At 40.4% G+C, this 17,751-nt stretch overlaps 2 protein-coding genes across 9 annotated transcripts in view; one reads left to right on the forward strand and one right to left on the reverse strand.

The window, feature by feature from the left end:
- Nucleotides 1-7,559, forward strand: part of LOC110067954 (regulating synaptic membrane exocytosis protein 2-like) — a 37,386-nt gene extending 29,827 nt beyond the window's left edge. For all 8 annotated transcript variants that reach the window (XM_089271899.1, XM_089271896.1, XM_089271898.1 and 5 more), the window contains 3 exons: nt 4,343-4,560; nt 5,235-5,374; nt 5,902-7,559. In XM_089271899.1, coding sequence (XP_089128025.1) covers nt 4,343-4,560; nt 5,235-5,374; nt 5,902-6,222 — 679 coding nt within the window. In that variant the 3' untranslated portion in view covers nt 6,223-7,559. The remainder of the gene's footprint in view (nt 1-4,342; nt 4,561-5,234; nt 5,375-5,901) is intronic.
- A 588-nt stretch (nt 7,560-8,147) lies between these two features.
- Nucleotides 8,148-17,252, reverse strand: LOC110067980 (ZP domain-containing protein-like). The gene is made up of 6 exons (XM_089271904.1): nt 17,074-17,252; nt 12,626-12,667; nt 11,838-12,206; nt 11,117-11,339; nt 10,232-10,521; nt 8,148-9,752 (listed from the first exon to the last, which is right to left on the reverse strand). Exons 1-6 carry the CDS (start codon nt 17,120-17,122, stop codon nt 9,574-9,576), a joined length of 1,152 nt encoding a protein of 383 aa, XP_089128030.1. The 5' UTR covers nt 17,123-17,252; the 3' UTR covers nt 8,148-9,573.
- Nucleotides 17,253-17,751: the final 499 nt, after the last annotated feature.

Below are 17,751 nucleotides of genomic sequence, written 5' to 3' on the forward strand. Positions count from 1 at the left end.
AGGTGGAAATTATACTTCGTGGAGCATTGAACTCGTTGATCTGAATCGCAGGATTAGATTGGAATAACAAAATCAATTGCCGAGTGTAAGTGATTTTCAATTAACCATGAATAATTGATGCGAAAACAGAGCACGTAGGCTTTGCTCAGCAGGAATTGAAGGCAACTTTTGGTTTTGATGCCATGAACATACGAACCACGAGAAGTTATTTTGCTCTTGTGGCAAAGAAGTGTTTTTCTATTGTTGTACAAGATGCTATAGAACCTCAGTAGTCATACAAAACATGGTAATCGGCCCGCCTTTATTAGCAAAGGATCTACCTATGATTAAAAAAAAATGCCTGCTTGAAAAATAATCGAGTCACCACTTCAGTTTCAAAACTTAGTCTCCTAAACTAAAAGAAACCAGCCTAGAAACTGCAGTCTTTATCTCAGACCATTTTAATCTTTTGACCGGATTCAGTTGTGTTTTAAGTAATTAGCAAACAGGTTTTCCGGCGTATTACCGAGTAAAGAGTAATGTAATATTTGTTTATGGTTGCAGGATCCAATTGTACAAAAAAATTTGACTGTTTATGTATTTGTCAAAAACTTAAAACATACAGAAGAGCTAAGTAGTAGTCGGATATTTCGTAAATGGTGTGGCAAATAGAAAAATCAATTAGAACTGAGGAATTTTTAATTGCTTTCTACCACGATGTAACCCCGGAGTTGTTTTTATTATTGGACGAAAGTGCTAGATGATACAGTAAAATGTCTAAAGCCGAGTGAGACTTGTAAAATATACAACCTGCTGTTGGGTAAACTAAATAACAGTAGTAAAAGCTAAATTTTAGTGAGAACGTCAAATTTATTCTTGTCAACTTTAAACGTAAAATTGGCTCTTCGACGGGTTGCGTTGTGAATTTTAAAGTATATTGGCTTGTAACGAGCTCCTTAAATTCTGTGTGCATAGATTTTATTGGTGTTTTCTTTAAGCGAAAGATTCCATCGAAAACAAGCTTGTGTGTAGATAATAAGTTGACGGATCGACAAGAAAAGTTCGAAATACCAGCAGGACACTGCGATTGCCTTAGTTACTGGGCCCTAAATTGAAATATTCAAATCATTCGTTGCTGCTCTAGTTATGGTTTGTTTTAATAGCCAGCTGTTTTATTTCTGAACTGATCAATACACCGGCCGGTTGCACCAGGCGCCTGTTCGTAATATTACACTTGAGATCACTGACTTCTCTTGCTTGGAGGGCTAGTTTAACCCGGCGCTCTTATGTCGAAGATCGAACAAGTTGTCCGGAGTGTAACCACTCACTTGTTCGCTCCTGTCAGGTACGACACCATACTTTATGACCTTTTTGATACACTTATTGGGTATTGTACCTGATTTCCCTTTTGAAAATTCACATATCTAAGATCGCTTTGGCCATTTTTAGATTTTGAACAATGTAGAGAATAATTTTTAAAGTTATTCAGTAGCAAGCATAGATTATACACCTCAGATGAGGCCATGTTTCATTGTTTTCTTTTCTGCGGCTATCGAGGTTAGGATAAGTACGTTTATTTGCTTGAACACGCATGATGTGCCTTTTGTACAAGATTTAAGTAAACACCACAAAAGTGTCGGAGAATCGTGTTAGCAAGATTAGACGTCTAGCATCTGGGCAAAGAATGTCACATGCGGAAAATAAATCTTGCATTTAAAGAATCGAAAAAAAAAAATCTGGCGCTGCCCTAGCTGGTGTGGTTATTATTGTGAGTTTATGTGCTTCGCTCTCTTTTGTTTTTGTTTTTGTTTTTTTCACTATTCTAACGGCAGCAGCAACGACAATTTGTCAGTAAGCTACCCTAACAGGACCGACAACTGGCACTGATTCAACCCCCAGAATTTTATGATCTCGATAGTAATGTAGCAATGATTGAAGCATTTTTTCCCCGTATGAATAATTAACGCTTTTTTTTCGCGAATAGTCATATGTACATAAATTATTTTTTCTACTGATATGTTTAGAAATTCTCGCCTTCGAATGCATTCAACAACTGAGCTCGTTAACAGCTAGATGGACAATTCATTTGTCTAACATGACGTTGTCACCGCACTTGGTTGTTATTGTAACAAAGATGCATTTAACATGAGCTGTATTAGCAAGTGGTCAACACCGCTTCACATCAGTCGGTCTGTGCGTATTGTGTAAGAATTTCGCACATGAAATGTCGAGTTTCTTTGATGTAGTGGGGCAAGTTGTTAGAGCTAAAAGGAGGTGAGAAGGAATTCAATAATAACCTCTTAAGCTTTAAATCGGTTACGGTATTTATTTTTGTCATATTCCTTGTCTTAATATTTATAGTGAACGTCACACACGCATCGCTAAGGCTACTTTCACGGTTTGTTAAACGTCCGACGAAAACAAAAAAATCCGGACTCCACTTCACTGATATCAGCCAGAACTAGTTAAGTTGTTTCGGAGGTTATATCTCGACCAGCGAGCTCAAAATAGCCTTCTCCTTGCTAGAAACGTCTTCTATGTTGTTGTGCAGGAAGCTTATGCTCACATGAGGGAATTTGCCGAGAAACACACGTTAACGACGCCATTTGCGCAGATTAGTTCGTTATTCTTTAGCAGTTTGAGCGGAATGTCGAAAATACGTCCACAGACGTGATACCGAATGTTTCATCTCAAGACTTCTTTGAGTTTAAATGCAGTGTTCGTTTATTCATGCCGGACAACAATTCAAGAATTGAAAACGAGTTTTTCTCTCGGGGAACCTTTCAGTTCGTTGTTGTCTTTGTCATTGTTTAGGCCATACTCCGACCAGCAGCTCATCTGTGGACCCGTTGCGAACCGTTTTACCGACTGAATTCCTGGTTTAAAAAGGGTTTGTTGGCGGCTTGGGTTTAACGTTGGCGTGAGCATAACAGGACATTTTTGACATCATCTAATAGCCTGTTAGTGTTAACAAATTGCTACAGTAGTTTAACTGTACCGGTAAGTTCAGCCAAACTGGATAAGGGCAGAGAAGATTGTAACGGGGAAACCAGGTTTCACACAAAATAGGAAATTTGTATTTTCTCTGTGTGTTATTTTTTAAAGTGTAATTTGCAAGGAAGTAATGTGATTTTAAACTACCAAGAACCACTGTCGAATTATTTACAAATGCATGAATTAATCACTGTTTGCTTTTTCCGAAATGTCTTATTGATCCAGACAAATTATACGCGTCAAAGTTTTTAAGCTCGTAGGTTGTTTTAGTGAAGAAAGACCATTCTGTAAAATCTACAGGACTGGTGTTTTACCGCTGAAATAGCGCCGTTTGCTCGTCAAGTGTTGAATAGAAATACAACTGAAGTCTGTATCCCAGCAACTGAAAAACAGATACAAAATGTCAGGTTTACTTAGCTCGTAATACTGCCCTTTTAACATGCAATATCGATTGATATTATTTTACAGGGAATAGCATCCCGCGGCAGTATTTCTCGTGTTTACACGGAGGAAACTTGGAAATTTTAGTTTTGTTCAAAATGTCCCCGACCAAGAATGAGTGATGTGTCTCAGTTTTAAATTTATTGCTTTCTCTGGAGCTAGACCGAAGTGTCACCCACTGCGGGGCACGAATCAGTTGTTAATATTATGTTTTAATTAGTTTAGGCGGGTTTTCCCAGCGCTCGCAGGTGTGCACTGACCTCGTTTCCAGTAACTCTCTTCCCGCTCTGCCTCGCTTTAGGAAACGAACCCTGGGAACGAATTTGGGAGCGCGCGTGCTTCAGAGTTCTTTGGTTTTGAAATTCACTATTTTGGTATTTTTTTGTGGAGTCGTCTTTTCGGCGAGATTTTGGGAGGTGAAGAACTGGGAGTTCAAAAACAAGTTTTTTTTTGCCTTGTGCTATTTGACAAAGGGTACTTCTGTGTTTCAAAAAGTGTTTTGAGGGAATTATTTTTGTGAGGGATGATTCTGTGACCTTTGTTTGGTCATCCCATAGTCAGTAGAGGGAAATGGTTATGAAACCTGGCAAAGTTCTTTGTTGTATGTTTTTGTTGGCTATTTTGGGTTTGAAACTGCACAAAACGTGGTAAAATACAAAAAGGTGGTTATGTGTGCTGAAACAGCTAACCAATAGAAGCTTTGCGACTTTGTAATTCTTGCATTTGATAGTCAGTGAGTACAAAACAAAAGATGTGCAGGGTCAAGGATCTTCAGACATAAATCTTAGCCTGTTTGTTTGCTTCTTTGATGTTTACCGGGCTTCTTAACTATTTCTCTCTATCAGCTATTGTCATCCTTGTCTCTGTGTGTCTTAAGGGCCTCCTTACACTTAAGTGAAGCTTACCTGATCTCTGTTTGTCTCCCCAGTCCTTGGATGCCTCCAGGAATAAAACTTGGAAACGAGGGTCACCTGGGTGATTTTATCGATGGCCTGGGTCCGGCCCAGATTGTAGGACGGCAAGTCCTCGCCTCACCCTCCATGGGGGACATTCAACTAGCGCTGTATAACAGAAAAGGAATGTTAGAAGTGGAGGTTATACGAGCCAAGGGTTTGTTACCAAAACCTGGCTCAAAAATTCTACCAGGTAAGCTAAGCATGGCTAAATGGTTTATTTAATTGAATATATAATGCACGAGTGCGCCCGCGTGGAATTCGCGCGTATCTTGCGCATCTTATAAAACATGCCTCTTCGAACGAGCGCTTTATGTCAGCTCTCCGCGGACCAGTATTTTTATGGTGGATTTAAAGAGGTTCACATTATGATCTATACTTTTACAACGGTTTCTGTTAGCTGTAGATGTAAATTCCCGAAATGTAGGCAGCGTGACCGTGGCTTAGGGCGCTGGATTGTTTTTAGCAGTGGATGTATGTGCGCGAAATGTAGTCAGCGTAGCCAGGTGGATCAGGACCTTGTTCTTGTAATCCCATGGTCCTGAATTTAAGCTAACCATCTTGTTGCTGGCCGAGCTCGTTCGTCGTAGGGTAACTTGTCGAAACTTTAACCCCTGTTATCTGTTAACTGGACTGCTTTATTGACTGCTATTTAGAATTTGATGCTAGCTAAAAAATAATTCTGCTCAGAATCTACAAATTGCTTTTCCCACACGTCTACCACAACAATATGTCAAGCATTCAACAGTGGACTCCTTTGATGGCGAGGCATGAAGCCCCATCTTCTTCCCAGCATCTTTTATCTACTATGTCGTACCCCTAATGTGCCACAAGCTTAATTATTTTAAATGTGCCATCTGTTTTTAGCGCCCTATGTAAAAGTGTATGTGATGGAAGGCAAGCGCTGCTTGGTAAAGAAGAAAACTCGAACGGCGAGAAGAACGTTAGAACCTTTATATCAGCAACAATTAGAGTTCAAGGTAGAATTCACTGGCAAGACACTTCAGGTAAATAGAGAATTTGCGTTGGCGCTTTTCCTCCCGGGGAAACGTGATCGAGTGATCAGGGCGCGGTTCTTTAGATCAGCTGGGCTGGAGTCCAAATTGTTCTCTCTGATGAGAAGCGAGAACCGTAACATGGCAATCCTGAGTTTAGCTTAGCTTATTTCTTTTGCTACCAACATTCACTTTGCAAGCTTCATCATCGCCATCATCATTTATATGCCACAAAGTATTGACGAGCAAGTTTGTTGCTACAAATTCTTCACCCCTGTCCATGAAGCCACTGGAGCAGAAATGATCAACATTTGTGCCGACTGGTAGGTAGCACAGCTTTCTTCCCATGTTTCGTATTTGAAACAGCGGGAATCACGTCCACCTGGTTGCCAGCGTGAAGCCTTAGGGACCTGGAAAGGAGAACGATGCACCATACGAGAGAGGTCTGGGTACTAAGCAGTACGAGATAGGTTCAGAGATGCTAAACGTTCCAAGAACGCCTTTTTGCTTTACTAACACCTTTTATGTCTCTGTTGCAGGTGATTGTTTGGGGAGATTATGGACGTATGGACCGTAAAGTCTTCATGGGTGTTGTCCAAATTTTACTCGACGAGTTAGACCTTAGTAACCTAGTTATCGGTTGGTACAAACTGTTTTCTACTTCATCCATGTGCGACCCACCCCTCCCATCATCTTCCTCCCCTCTCGGTGGCTCACCGAAAAAATCCCCTGGACCCTCCCCACGGTCGTCAATGAATCAAGGCGTGGCCAGTCCAATGCGAGGGGCTTCACCTCTACCCACCATCATACCGCCACCAGGCCACATGCATAATATGGACGAGGAGGGGGACTATGTATGAGTTAGACAATTGTTATTACAAAACGCTCTGGATTCTGCCTGGAGTCTGCTCGAGAGGAATTCTGGGAATTCGACTTAAAAAATTGACACAATGGCAAGCTCGCTTGAACGAGGAGAGCTTATTAAAGAATATACGATAGAGAATGTTTTTGACTTCGGAAACGCTTCAGCTGAGAGACTGGATATTATCCATTTAAAACAGTGAAAGACTATGTTCTAGATTCTGCCGGACGACAGGATGCGCTCGGCCCAGGCTGCCAGCTGATTCATTATAATATGAACAACGCAATGATACGGACGAGGACTAGTTAATTAACGACTTTCTTAACTTGAAATTTAAGAGCAACTAAGAGAGGAAACATGGGGGAACTAAATAACGTGATAAGCGACACGAACGTAAAATGGTTATTCTGAGAAATCAAATCGCTTCATCGCTGAGTCTTGTTCCAGTAACTTTGGTAATATTAAGTCAAATTTATTTGAGAATTTAAGGAAAGGAGGCAGGTTCTTCTGGTCAGATATTAAGACGAATGAAAGCGTTATTGATTGATTGAACGCGAAGCATTGTTTAGTTGTGCTTTACTACTTTTTAAACACAGCGGGAACCGCGCTATGTAATTAGTCACGAAGTGTAGACCATTGGGTTAGTGTTGTTGATCAAGGTATCAATGATAAACTCACGGCTGCGCTGTTAGAAGCATAGATGACCTGAAGCTGTGTTTAGGTGACTATGATTTACAATCAAACTAAAGGAATACTCTTTTAGAAACCAATTCTGCAAGAGTTTAGCTGGTAGAGATACGTCCCTAAATAGACTGAGGTCTTCAAGTAATCAGTGGTAAGTCCATCGAAAATAAAAGAAAAATATATAAAATTGCGCCCCCAACCCCCACCCCAGCCCCACGAAGAAGACTTTGCGGCTAGGAAAACAGAACTTTACAATTTTAATTAAAAAAAGAGAATTGGAATCATTTTATTTAAACAGCATTTGGCTATTATCGACCGATGTAAGGATACATAAGGAGATAAAAGGATGTAGATGTATTAAGATTAATTTAACTTATCTCAACACAAGCTTTTGTTGCTGGCAATTTCGACAAGAGTAAGTTTCTTTCCATCAAAGAGAGTGTCATATTTATTTATAAGGAAAGATTTATTTAGAAACTTAGAGAAAATACTATATAGGATTGCATTACTGTTGTGCAAATATTAAGTATTTATTGCTATTATTTAAATGTTGGGGAATTTAATTCTTTTCAAAGGAACTAGTATTTATGCTCTCTTTAAAGCTTTAAGTAGACCTTTCGCAAGAAGTGAAATAAATTTTAGAGGCCCTGACGAGCAATTTGTTTATACCTGGTTGTAGCGCTCGCCTCCCACCTATTTGGCACGGGTTCGATTCCGGCCCGGTGCCATATGTGGCCTGTGTTTGTTGTTGGTTCTCGCCTTGCTCCGAGGGTTTTTCTCCGTATTCTCCGGTTTTCCTTCCTCCACAAAAACCAACATCTCCAAATTCCAATTCGACCAGGGTAGAGGACCCGCGTAAAAACCAGTGAAGGCTGATGCGACTTCCTCTCGAAATGTGCATGGATCATTGACCAAGTGTGAGTTCAAGATGGCTGGATATTGGCCAAGTTTTTGCGTGTTTATGGACCGAGACGGAGTCGAGGTCCATAAACTCGCAAAAAAAGAACGAGACCAATATCAAGCCATCTTGACCGAACAAGCTTGGTCAATAAAGGATTTATTATATGGCTTTCGAGGAAATTTTTCTTGTGGGACACGGCGGGTAGTCCCGAGCGGGCAAAATAGCTCCATCTTGCCCGCTCGGGTAGCCAATCACAGCGTAGGATTTGATTCATCTTGCCCGCTCACGGAGCTAACCAAATGATGTAATTCATCGTATTTAAAAATAATAAATAAACCTTGTGGTTAAACCTTTTTTTTATTGGAAACAAAGACCTACCTAGTGGCACATAATGTCTTGAGCTATTCGTAATAACATAAAATGATAATTTAGGCGCAGAAATGAAGCGTAAACCGTTTTGCAACTTCAAATGCAAGATCAAACTCTGTGCATTTGTTGTGTTTTAAGTTACTAAACCGCATTTTATAAACTATTCCCCTACTCCATATGTACCATAAGTTAATAAAATGATTCTATCCGAGTCACTTCAGTAAAAATCAATGACAATGTCGGCGTAACGGGGTATTACCCTGCCGCATAGACTTCGTGACGTGACAAGTTACTTCAAAGTAGTGAATATCACATTTTCTCTCCCGAGTAAATATCGATGCGTGTCAGCTATATGACACCACTTCCCTTCGTCTTCTTTAAGGTCATAATATGCCCCAGGTTATAGCATGCATTGACAAAAGATTAAACAGCAAAAGAGAGAGACTATCCCATATTGCGCTCGTTATTTGATAATTTAACAAATAATTCTCGTACACATTCAGAATGCGAATACCAGCTTGTTCTCAGAGCGCTAAAAATTAACATAATGCGCTGATCATATTTTACGAATTACTGCTACGAGTTAAATTTCCTCTCTTTGCGTTATAGGCTCTTGTCAGACTCGGTTTGAGATTATTTTCCGCCATTTTCAAGAAGGTGCAACACCGCTAGATATACAAAGTCCCTGTCTAAAAACTCGATGCTAAATCTTTTTTCTTCGCCTTATGTAAAAACAGTGTTGCGGATTAGCTCGGCTATTGTTACGCAATTGAAAAGATTAACTACTTCGTATTGCTTTTTAACTATTCATATCAAAGTTCAAAGAATGCATGGTCGCACCTATTTCAAAACAGCGGAAAAAGCCACAAATCGACCCAATTACACATCTTCTAAATCTTTACAAGAAAAGCCAGCCAGCAGTCATTAAGTAATGCGTGATCACCGCTTACGTTTTGTTAGATGATTGAAAATGAGCAAAGAACGACAAATTGATTAAAAAATACGTTTAGATTAAAAAAAAAAGCAATATTCGTATGAAATGGACTTACTCCGCGTTTTTAACTTCTCTATGCTGGAATGACTAACGAGAGCTTGTTAAAATGTTTGACTTATTCGATGATGTTTGTCGCGTTTTGTTATAAAATTAGTTTAAAAAATGAATAAAAACTAAATTGCAGAAACATTAAAGGAAGTTTACAAGAAGTAAAAAAGTTGTTACTGCTTACTTGGAAACCTTAAATTTGCGAATCCTCCTAATTATACGCGCTGTTGTAATAGGCTCGTCAACTACGATAGCAAAAGCTTAAGTTGTTTACATAACCAACAAAAACGAAGCAGTGAAAGTGCAGAACATTGCTACAGTGTGCCACGTCACCCGCTCACGCCCAGTCTCTCTCAGACGAGCTGTTTATTATCTTCACTGGAGGTCCTGGCGTACACAGCCCGAGCAGCATTCTGGGGAGTATGATGACGCTTGTACATCACAGCCAAAGCCACGATCAAAACCAACACTACCACGCCCAAGACACCAGCGACTGCAGCAATAATGGTCAGCGAGTCCACAGACTTTCGTTCTGGAAAGTAAAAAATGTAACTTAATGAGCTTTAAAGGCAGAATTGGCTATTGTCTCAGAGGGCCACAAGTTCATTAGTTTTTTAACTATTGTCATCGTCTTTAAATAAAGTTTGATTCCATTTGATTTGATTTTTATAGCCGGGAATAACAAACGATTTTTAACATAAAGCTAGGAGGGTTTTACATGATGCCACGTGACCATTCTGTATTCCCAAACAACATTTCCTCTCCTTCGAGAAATGAGTTTTTTTCGTCTGAAAACATTTCCTATCGGTATACCAAACTGGCCGCCATAAAAACGCTTCACAAGTTTCGAAAATTTTACACTTATCAAATGCACTTACAAACGCGCGAAATCACGCATTTATAATTCACGTAAGAGCGTGATGAGCATTCACGCACGTGCTCACTTAGCATTTGCACACGAGCACTCTTGCTTAGTCACGCACGCGAACGCTCCGGCTCACTGACTCTCACCCTCTTGTGCTGGTTCATCATCAACTTTTTTATACACTGGTCCAACAGTAACGGTCTCCTGTCCGATACTATCCAGTACTAGGCTACGTCTCCTCCTCTTGGAACCGTTGTCTTCTTCGCAGCCCTGAGCACAGCGGGAGGAGTTATCTCCCTTGCGGCAGGCTTCCACTGCGCAGTGGAGGTACACCACAGCATCCGCACTTACACCCATGAACCGGAATGCGTCTAAGCTGAACTGCTGCACAGCACTCTCTTCGTAGTCATACACCAATGTCGCATCTTCGTTACACCTGTGAATAAGAGACAGAAAAGAAAAATTTGAGAGTAGAATACAGAGCAACAACATAAAGACAGTGTAAGTCGCAACAGAGAACCGATGGAGACTTGAGAAAATATATTCGGTCTGCATTTGAGTCATTTGAAATCAATGGTTCAATAGAGTTTGGGGCATAACCCTTGTTAAGGCAACATGACGCCACAAAGGAGCAATCATCTCTCCCCCACTCCCCCCCCCCCCCGCCTAGATGGAATGCTTGTCCGCCGCAGGTTGCCCATGGCTAGCTCCATTGTCAAATGCAGACTTCATTGCTTTGCGCTATTATTTGTCTTCTTTTTTCCTATTTTTATCAGAGTTGTCAATGCAGTGTAGTAGTCTAAGATTAATGTGTGGTAACGTACAGTCGAGGTTTACCAATGCTTAGACTTCCCACAAGTCGACCTCGTGAGTTTCTGGGTAGAATAGCTAGGCGAGCGGAGCGAGAGGTGCCAGGTTTTAGGCCGCAAGTCGCTAAGCGGCCGACGAAGTTGCGAGAGGTCCAGCGAGTCATGATGAGTTCATGAGTATACAAGATGAAGGACTTTCTGAAAGTCTAACCAATTCCTTACCCGTCCTCGATGAAAGCAAACGATTTGTCGTCTTCCGGGTCTGAACTGGGCGTGGCCCAACATTTATCGGGAAACAAAACCAACTTGGAGTCATTGGACAGTACCTTTACTTCCAGGTACATTTTTTCATTCAGGTCCTTTTGTACGGGGTAGGTGTCGTATGGAGTGTCATATTTGGCCGTGGGGTACATTTCCATCATGAAGGTAAAGTTACCAAACTCAGCTGCAAAGGTCAAATAAAACATATTTCATTCATTGCTTTTTTAGCACTGGTTTGAAGATAAGATCTCTCAAACAGAGCCTACTCCCGTCATTATGCCAGATTTTCTCAATAGTAAGCCGTTACTATTTATGCTCTTTCCCAGCCCTTCCCCATGATAACTGAGCCAGCGTGCCAGTCATACGATCGTGCTCGTATGACTGGCAAAACACAGCTCAATTATTTTCAGCCTATGATTTAAACTTTCCAAATAAACATGACTTTCCACTGTCTTAACAGTGGTCGTTTTACTTTCAGGGTCAATGCGCAGGCCCAAAAGGGCAAAAACATTTAAACGGCACAAATGGCCGATTCTTCCTATGAGACGCCTGCAGGGAATCATGGTAGCTGTATTCATCAAAACAAATATCCAGTCCAAGATGATGAATACAACTACCATGATCCCCTGCAGGCGCCTCTCACAGAGGGAATTGGGGATTGGGCCCGGACTCCGCTCGTTACCTGTTCTGGTGTAGATGACTTTTTCCCGCGGAGAAAAACTCGCGACCGACAAAATGGCAGACCGTGGATAAGTACACTTGAATGGAAACTCCGCCTGGAACTCTCTGGAGATCAAGATGCTGCCTTGACTAGCTCGAGTCTCAGCTATTATGCTGTTGGCGTAAGTGATGGTATCTTCTGCAGTGGTATGGTTGGTCATACAGCCGTCCAGTGGCACTTCCATCCTCAAGTGAGTTCTGTTGAAGTCTCCCAGGTCAGCTAATTTGCAGTTGGCGTCTTTCAGGGTGATACTATCCATGTCCAGGTTGGGATGCTTAGTGTGCTCCAGGTAAACCATCATATACTCGTAGGTGCACACCACAGATAGGGCTGTCAAGAAACAACGAATGAATGTACTAATAAACGACAGATATCCCAGATCTCAGTGTGCATGCAGTTAATGACAAAATGTAAAGATTTGTATTGAACTTTGCGACTTGTATCCATATGTAACAAAAAATGATAACATTAAGTCAGTCAGTGTGTCAGTCAGTCAGTCAGTCAGTCAGTCAGTGATCAGTTTTCGATCCGTCATTTAGTAAGTGAGTTAGTTAGTGAGTCGGTCCGTCCATCTCGGTCCGTCCATCAGTCAATGACTCAGTCAGTCAGTCCGTCAGTCAGTCACTTAGTCAGTCAGTGAGTTCGTCCGTCACTTAGTCAGTCAGTCGGTCGGTCAGTCGATCTGTCAGTCAGTCAGTCAGCTTACTCAAAATATCACCAATCAGTTCAGACTTATTTCTATCACTCACAGTCAGGCGGAGGTGCTGTAGTGGCATTTGCGGCATCCTGGGCTGTAGAAAAAAAAAGTAAAGTAAACCGAACGTCAGTCTATGAATGTTAGAATGATCAATAACAACTTGATATTTGGAATTCAGGTGACAGCATTTCTTGGTGGTGGAATTCATTTACATTTACATATTTTTGATCAGCGAAGGCTGACTGATTAATCGAGTAATTAATTAATTAATAATGGTAATTGCACTGAGTGGAGTGCAATTTGGTCTGAAATCATACGCGTGACACCTTAAACTTGTTTTTATGGTCATTTATATTGTTAGAAACCTGCCATCTTGGAAATATCTTGAAACAAATGGCGCCGCAAGAACTTGAGCTCGTTCGATTTTGAAATCACGCGTATGATTTCAGACCAAATTGCACTCCACTCAGTTCAATTACCATTATTAATTGAATTATAGCCTGCGAAAGAAGCAAATCGGTTTGTACACCATTTCGCCAAGGTTTCACCAAGATTTTTCAAATCTTTTTATCAATCCTTGGTGTAGCTTAATTATTTTGATCAGAACTTCAACATAACATCGGTGCCTCGGGATGCGCTAGCGAAGGGTAAAAAAAAAGAGAAAGAAAAAATGCGTTTACTTAAAGATTAACTAATAAGGTTCCAGTACCTGTCGCTTTTGGCACGGTCGCAGTTTATAAATCATTTTCAGTTAGGGGTAACCATTTGACTTCTGAGGAGTGGGTGGCTGATTTGGTACTGGCATAAAAAAATTTTTAACCCTTTTATGCACTTTTTTTCGGCTCAATGAACGTAGGTGAAGTTTTTCGGCAGTGGTCAGTACAAGTATACTTGCAGAATATCAGGTTGTTTCTTTCAAATCATCCAAAGCCCCCGTCCTCTGCCTCAGAAGTCAAATTGTTCACCTCCGAATTGAAAAATAGACCAATTTCGATATATTGAAATTCAGCACAAGACCATAGACCTTTGCACGAGGCTCTGAAGAATAACTACAGAGTTTGTTGGGTTTATTCCCCAGAGCCTCGCGCTGAGGTCTGTTGTGTTAGGCTGAATTTTAATATATGGAAATTGGTCTATTGATTTATCAACGCGACCAAACCAAAGAAAGTGCATATTTTTATTCACATTTTCACTAACATTTCAATATCCATGACATGAAAGACAATTCTGATGTTTAATCGGCCATTATTATTGATTAGTATTATTGATACCGAAGATGAACTAGCTTGGTCAGAATAAAATAAGAAATAAAACCACCCCTCCACCCCTAAATCAATGATGAACTGGCGCTAACCCAAAACGCGCCAGGGGAAGGGGTCGTCTTAATTTTTCACTTAAATTGTCCAAAATTATAGGTTGCTTATTTGAGACACGGATGAAACAATGCTGTTTACACACCACAGCGAGCTATTTGTGACAATACTTAGGGGTGTTTACAACGTCAATTATTGGCGAACGACCGAGTGGAAAAAGTGATCATAGAGAGATGGGTCCGAAACTGCGCTGACTAGACTCTCGAAATTTCGTTTCGAGAAATTTCTGCACCCCCCCCCCCCCCTCTCTCTCTCTCTCTCTCTCTCTCTGATGAACATGTGATGAACATGACTCGATACATTAAAGACAAACAAGATCTGCCATGTCTGCATGATAGAGATAAAGGAGTCTCTAGAGCGAAACTAGCTAAGGATTGGGTTTTGTCTAAATTTTTCCAGAGAGAGTCAGTAGCTTCGCGTGTGTTATGGATCACGCGAGGTTGATTTCAGTGATAAGCTAGTCTCGCTTCGTTTGTTTTCTTCAAAAGGTTGGTCTGCAAACAGATCTCTCGTAGGTAACCAATTTAATTCTGTCTTCAAGTATCGGGGCGGGATTTGTAAATTTACTCAAGGTGATGCGAGATCTTAAGTTTTGTAAACTTTAGATCAAAGTCACTGAAGAATCAACTTAATGAACTTTGCTACCAACTAGCTGTCAAAACCTTGTGAGAGCAGACAGATTACATCCTTTTTTCACTGTCGCAAAATTTGAAATGTTCCCTTATTACTGCATTTGTGCGGAAGAGGTGGAGTTGTACGGTTAATCATTAGAAATTTATTCAAAACTCCATTGCTCAGTTTCTGCTTCTAGTCTTTTCAGTGAAAAGTGGATCATTAATAAATGACAGGAAACGGTCTAGTAGACATACGAACAATCAGCTGCGGTCCGCGGAGACTACTTTGACACGATTCGCAGACATAACTAGCACAGCTTCAGGTGATAAGTCCAGAATTTGACGCCAACAAAGTTCCCGACTACTTACAAATTCTTTTCTAGCAAATACTCTATTTTTGACTCGAGTGGTTTCTGGTTCCTTGATTTTCAATAGATATGACTGCATTTTTCAAGACTTGCTTAGTAATTAATCAAGGCTAATATAGTAAACTCAACAACTTTGGGTGATTCGTTAAAACGTAGAGGTTTAGGTGCACCACCTCTTGTGGAAACAGTTCTATAAAACTAATGATGCTTACTTGGAAAAGAATATCTTTATATTATCAGGGGGCCATTTAACAGCATACAGAGTATTTGACATAATGAAAGCAAGGAAGCTTTTATTTTGTATTTGAGTGCTCAATTTGCGAGACGATAATATACTCTTGTGCGCGATATGTTAAAAGCCAGGTGGTTTAAGACAAAAGACCCGCCCGCCTTCAAACAAACATCGATACAAGCCTGAATAAAATTCTTCAATATTCATAAGTCGGCGTTTTCAATTCACGCTTCGGGAATATGCTAATGTGTGGTGTTCCGGATGTTTTGATCTTTGCTAAGCTTCAAATTTTCACACAATCAGGCGCCCGATCTCATATCTAATAATGTCCTTTGGCTCTTTCTTTACACTTTGATATGAATTTTACTGCGACTGCTCTTCAAACTCTTGGACAACACACACAAAAAAAACAATGGACCTCGTGGGGAGCCACAGTTATCTTGGAATAAATTAAAATTTTTAATCTTCGCTGCCTTGGAAGACTAAAAGAATTTTCATCGCTTTCTGTACATTAAATTTCCTGCGCTCGTTTAAGCTTGGTATAAAAAATCTTCTTTACACCAAAGGATTGTTTCAAAGAAAATGTTCGAGCTGTAGATATTTAACGACTAGGTCATAACAAATTGAACTATTAGTCAAAACTGTTTACCAAAACTTTTCAACTATCTGCCAAGAACTTAATTTGATGAATATTTATTGGCTTTTGTGGTTGAACGGACTTTGAATTTAAATTTGATGTTTGATTTTGTCTCAACCACACCCAGACCAAGCAAAAACTAACAAAACCAGCCAAAACTAAATAGGATCAATTCTACAGCAAAGTCAAAAAGTTCATTATATAGCTTGGTGAACGAGCAACGAAAAAGTCAATGGTGGAAACAAGTATTAGAGACAAAACAAACATTACTTAATAAGAGAGTATTGCAAGTGTTTGCAGCGAGCAAGATTTATGCACATTGAAATCAGTGTGCAGCGGCGCGTGGCTGGCAACCGCACAGCGCTTGGAAAAATGGTTTGCAATTTACACGTTCCTTCGCTTTCTCCAGTGAGTTTTGGATAACATTAATTATTTACGAGTAGTAATCCAAGTCATGAAGTATATTAGCTCTGGAAAATAAACAATTTGGGTATGTAAATACCGAGAATGGCGACTAAAAGTTCGTCCCTGGCTGCAGATCTTTTGAACAGAACAAAAGAGAGTGGATTATGACAAGAATTTACAATCGACCACATGGCTGTATTTCGCAAAGAACTACATAGTTTTATAGTTATAGATAATCAACAACCCTAGCTGTTTGAAGAATTGACATTGTGCAAGATAAATCTAGAAGACACTGTCGTCGCGGTAAAAATGCCGGCGTTAGTTACTTGGCGTGACTGACCGGTCCTTAGAATTTTATACATGCGAGACTTTGCAAGAAAGCGAAACTGAAACTAGTGTTTTCCTTTGCGAGACCGAGACATTTTGACTTTTAAATAGCGAGGTCAAGACTCCAAAGTACATGTTTTAACTGCGAGCGAAATCTCCAGACTCTAAGAATAAAAACGTTCATCATATGTCATTTATACATTAAACAGACAAACGGAGACTCCGAAACAGCTTTGTGGAAAAATCGAGACTGCGAGAGACATATAACCTCTAAGAACAACAAGACTTCGAGACTCTTGAAATTCGAGGAAAATTTCTCGCTTGTGCTGGTTTTTGAAGGACTATTCGCCACCCAGCACACGCCATTAGGTCCAAGATCAATTACTTACACTGAAAGACGCGTTTTAGGTCGCTCATTTAGCAAAGAATCAGCGATTTACCACCATGGAATTCTCAGGCAACAACGAAGAGCGACTGAAGATCAAATATCTGAATACATGAAAACTTATAAGGACATTAAACTCTGTGAAAATACCTTACGTACCATTAGAGAAGCCCAGGAGAAGTAAGAGACCAAAAGCGTATAGGATCATCGTGAACTGGCAGTAATCGCTTGCAGTGCGAATCCCTAGCCGTCTTGAAGAAACTGATCAAAGGACACGAAAATTTCAGACAAGCCTCGCACAGTGACCGCCGACTTCCAAGTGACAGGTCAATCCGATCGAGTAACGATATTCTTTATAAGGCCGGAATTTCATTAGTATGCACAAACACTGAAGAGCCAATAGTGTTTGCGTCTCGCTCCAATTAACGCCATCTGTTTTGTTTTAGTGTGCTTGTAAAAGGCGGCTCCGTGTGTCATTGAAATCAAATGCTAAGTGAAAGTGATGAATGAACAAGAATTGAGCTAATATTAAGTGAGCTTAGACGGCACTGCAATCGTGCAAGCGCCAATGGCTTCTCAGTGAATATCACTGAGTAATACTGTATTCACAGACGATTGAAACGGAAAGATTATCGCGGGGACATAATCAACGCGCCACTGTCTTGAACACATTACAATGCGTAGTCGCCTCGCCTGGGGAAATCAATATGTCTCATTTATGTTTTGTAAAATAACAAGCATTCCCGCGAGAAAAACTTATGTCTAAAACAATTTGAAACTATTGTTTGTTTGATAATAAATTTCTTGATGAATTGCACTCCCTGTCAAAGTCCGAAC

Source organism: Orbicella faveolata, unplaced genomic scaffold, assembly GCF_042242905.1.
Source record: "Orbicella faveolata isolate gen_17 unplaced genomic scaffold, um_ofav_v1 contig_34, whole genome shotgun sequence".
NCBI classification, from domain to species: domain Eukaryota; kingdom Metazoa; phylum Cnidaria; class Anthozoa; order Scleractinia; family Merulinidae; genus Orbicella; species Orbicella faveolata.

Bases quoted from the DNA above. Each gene is read 5' to 3' on its own strand.
- LOC110067980 (XM_089271904.1), bottom strand. From the start codon at position 17,122: ATGATCCTATACGCTTTTGGTCTCTTACTTCTCCTGGGCTTCTCTAAT. The intron at 12,668-17,073 runs GTACGTAAGGTA...TTTTTTCTACAG, and splicing joins TCTCCTGGGCTTCTCTAATG to CCCAGGATGCCGCAAATGCC. The intron at 10,522-11,116 runs GTAAGGAATTGG...TCTTATTCACAG, and splicing joins TTTGCTTTCATCGAGGACGG to GTGTAACGAAGATGCGACAT.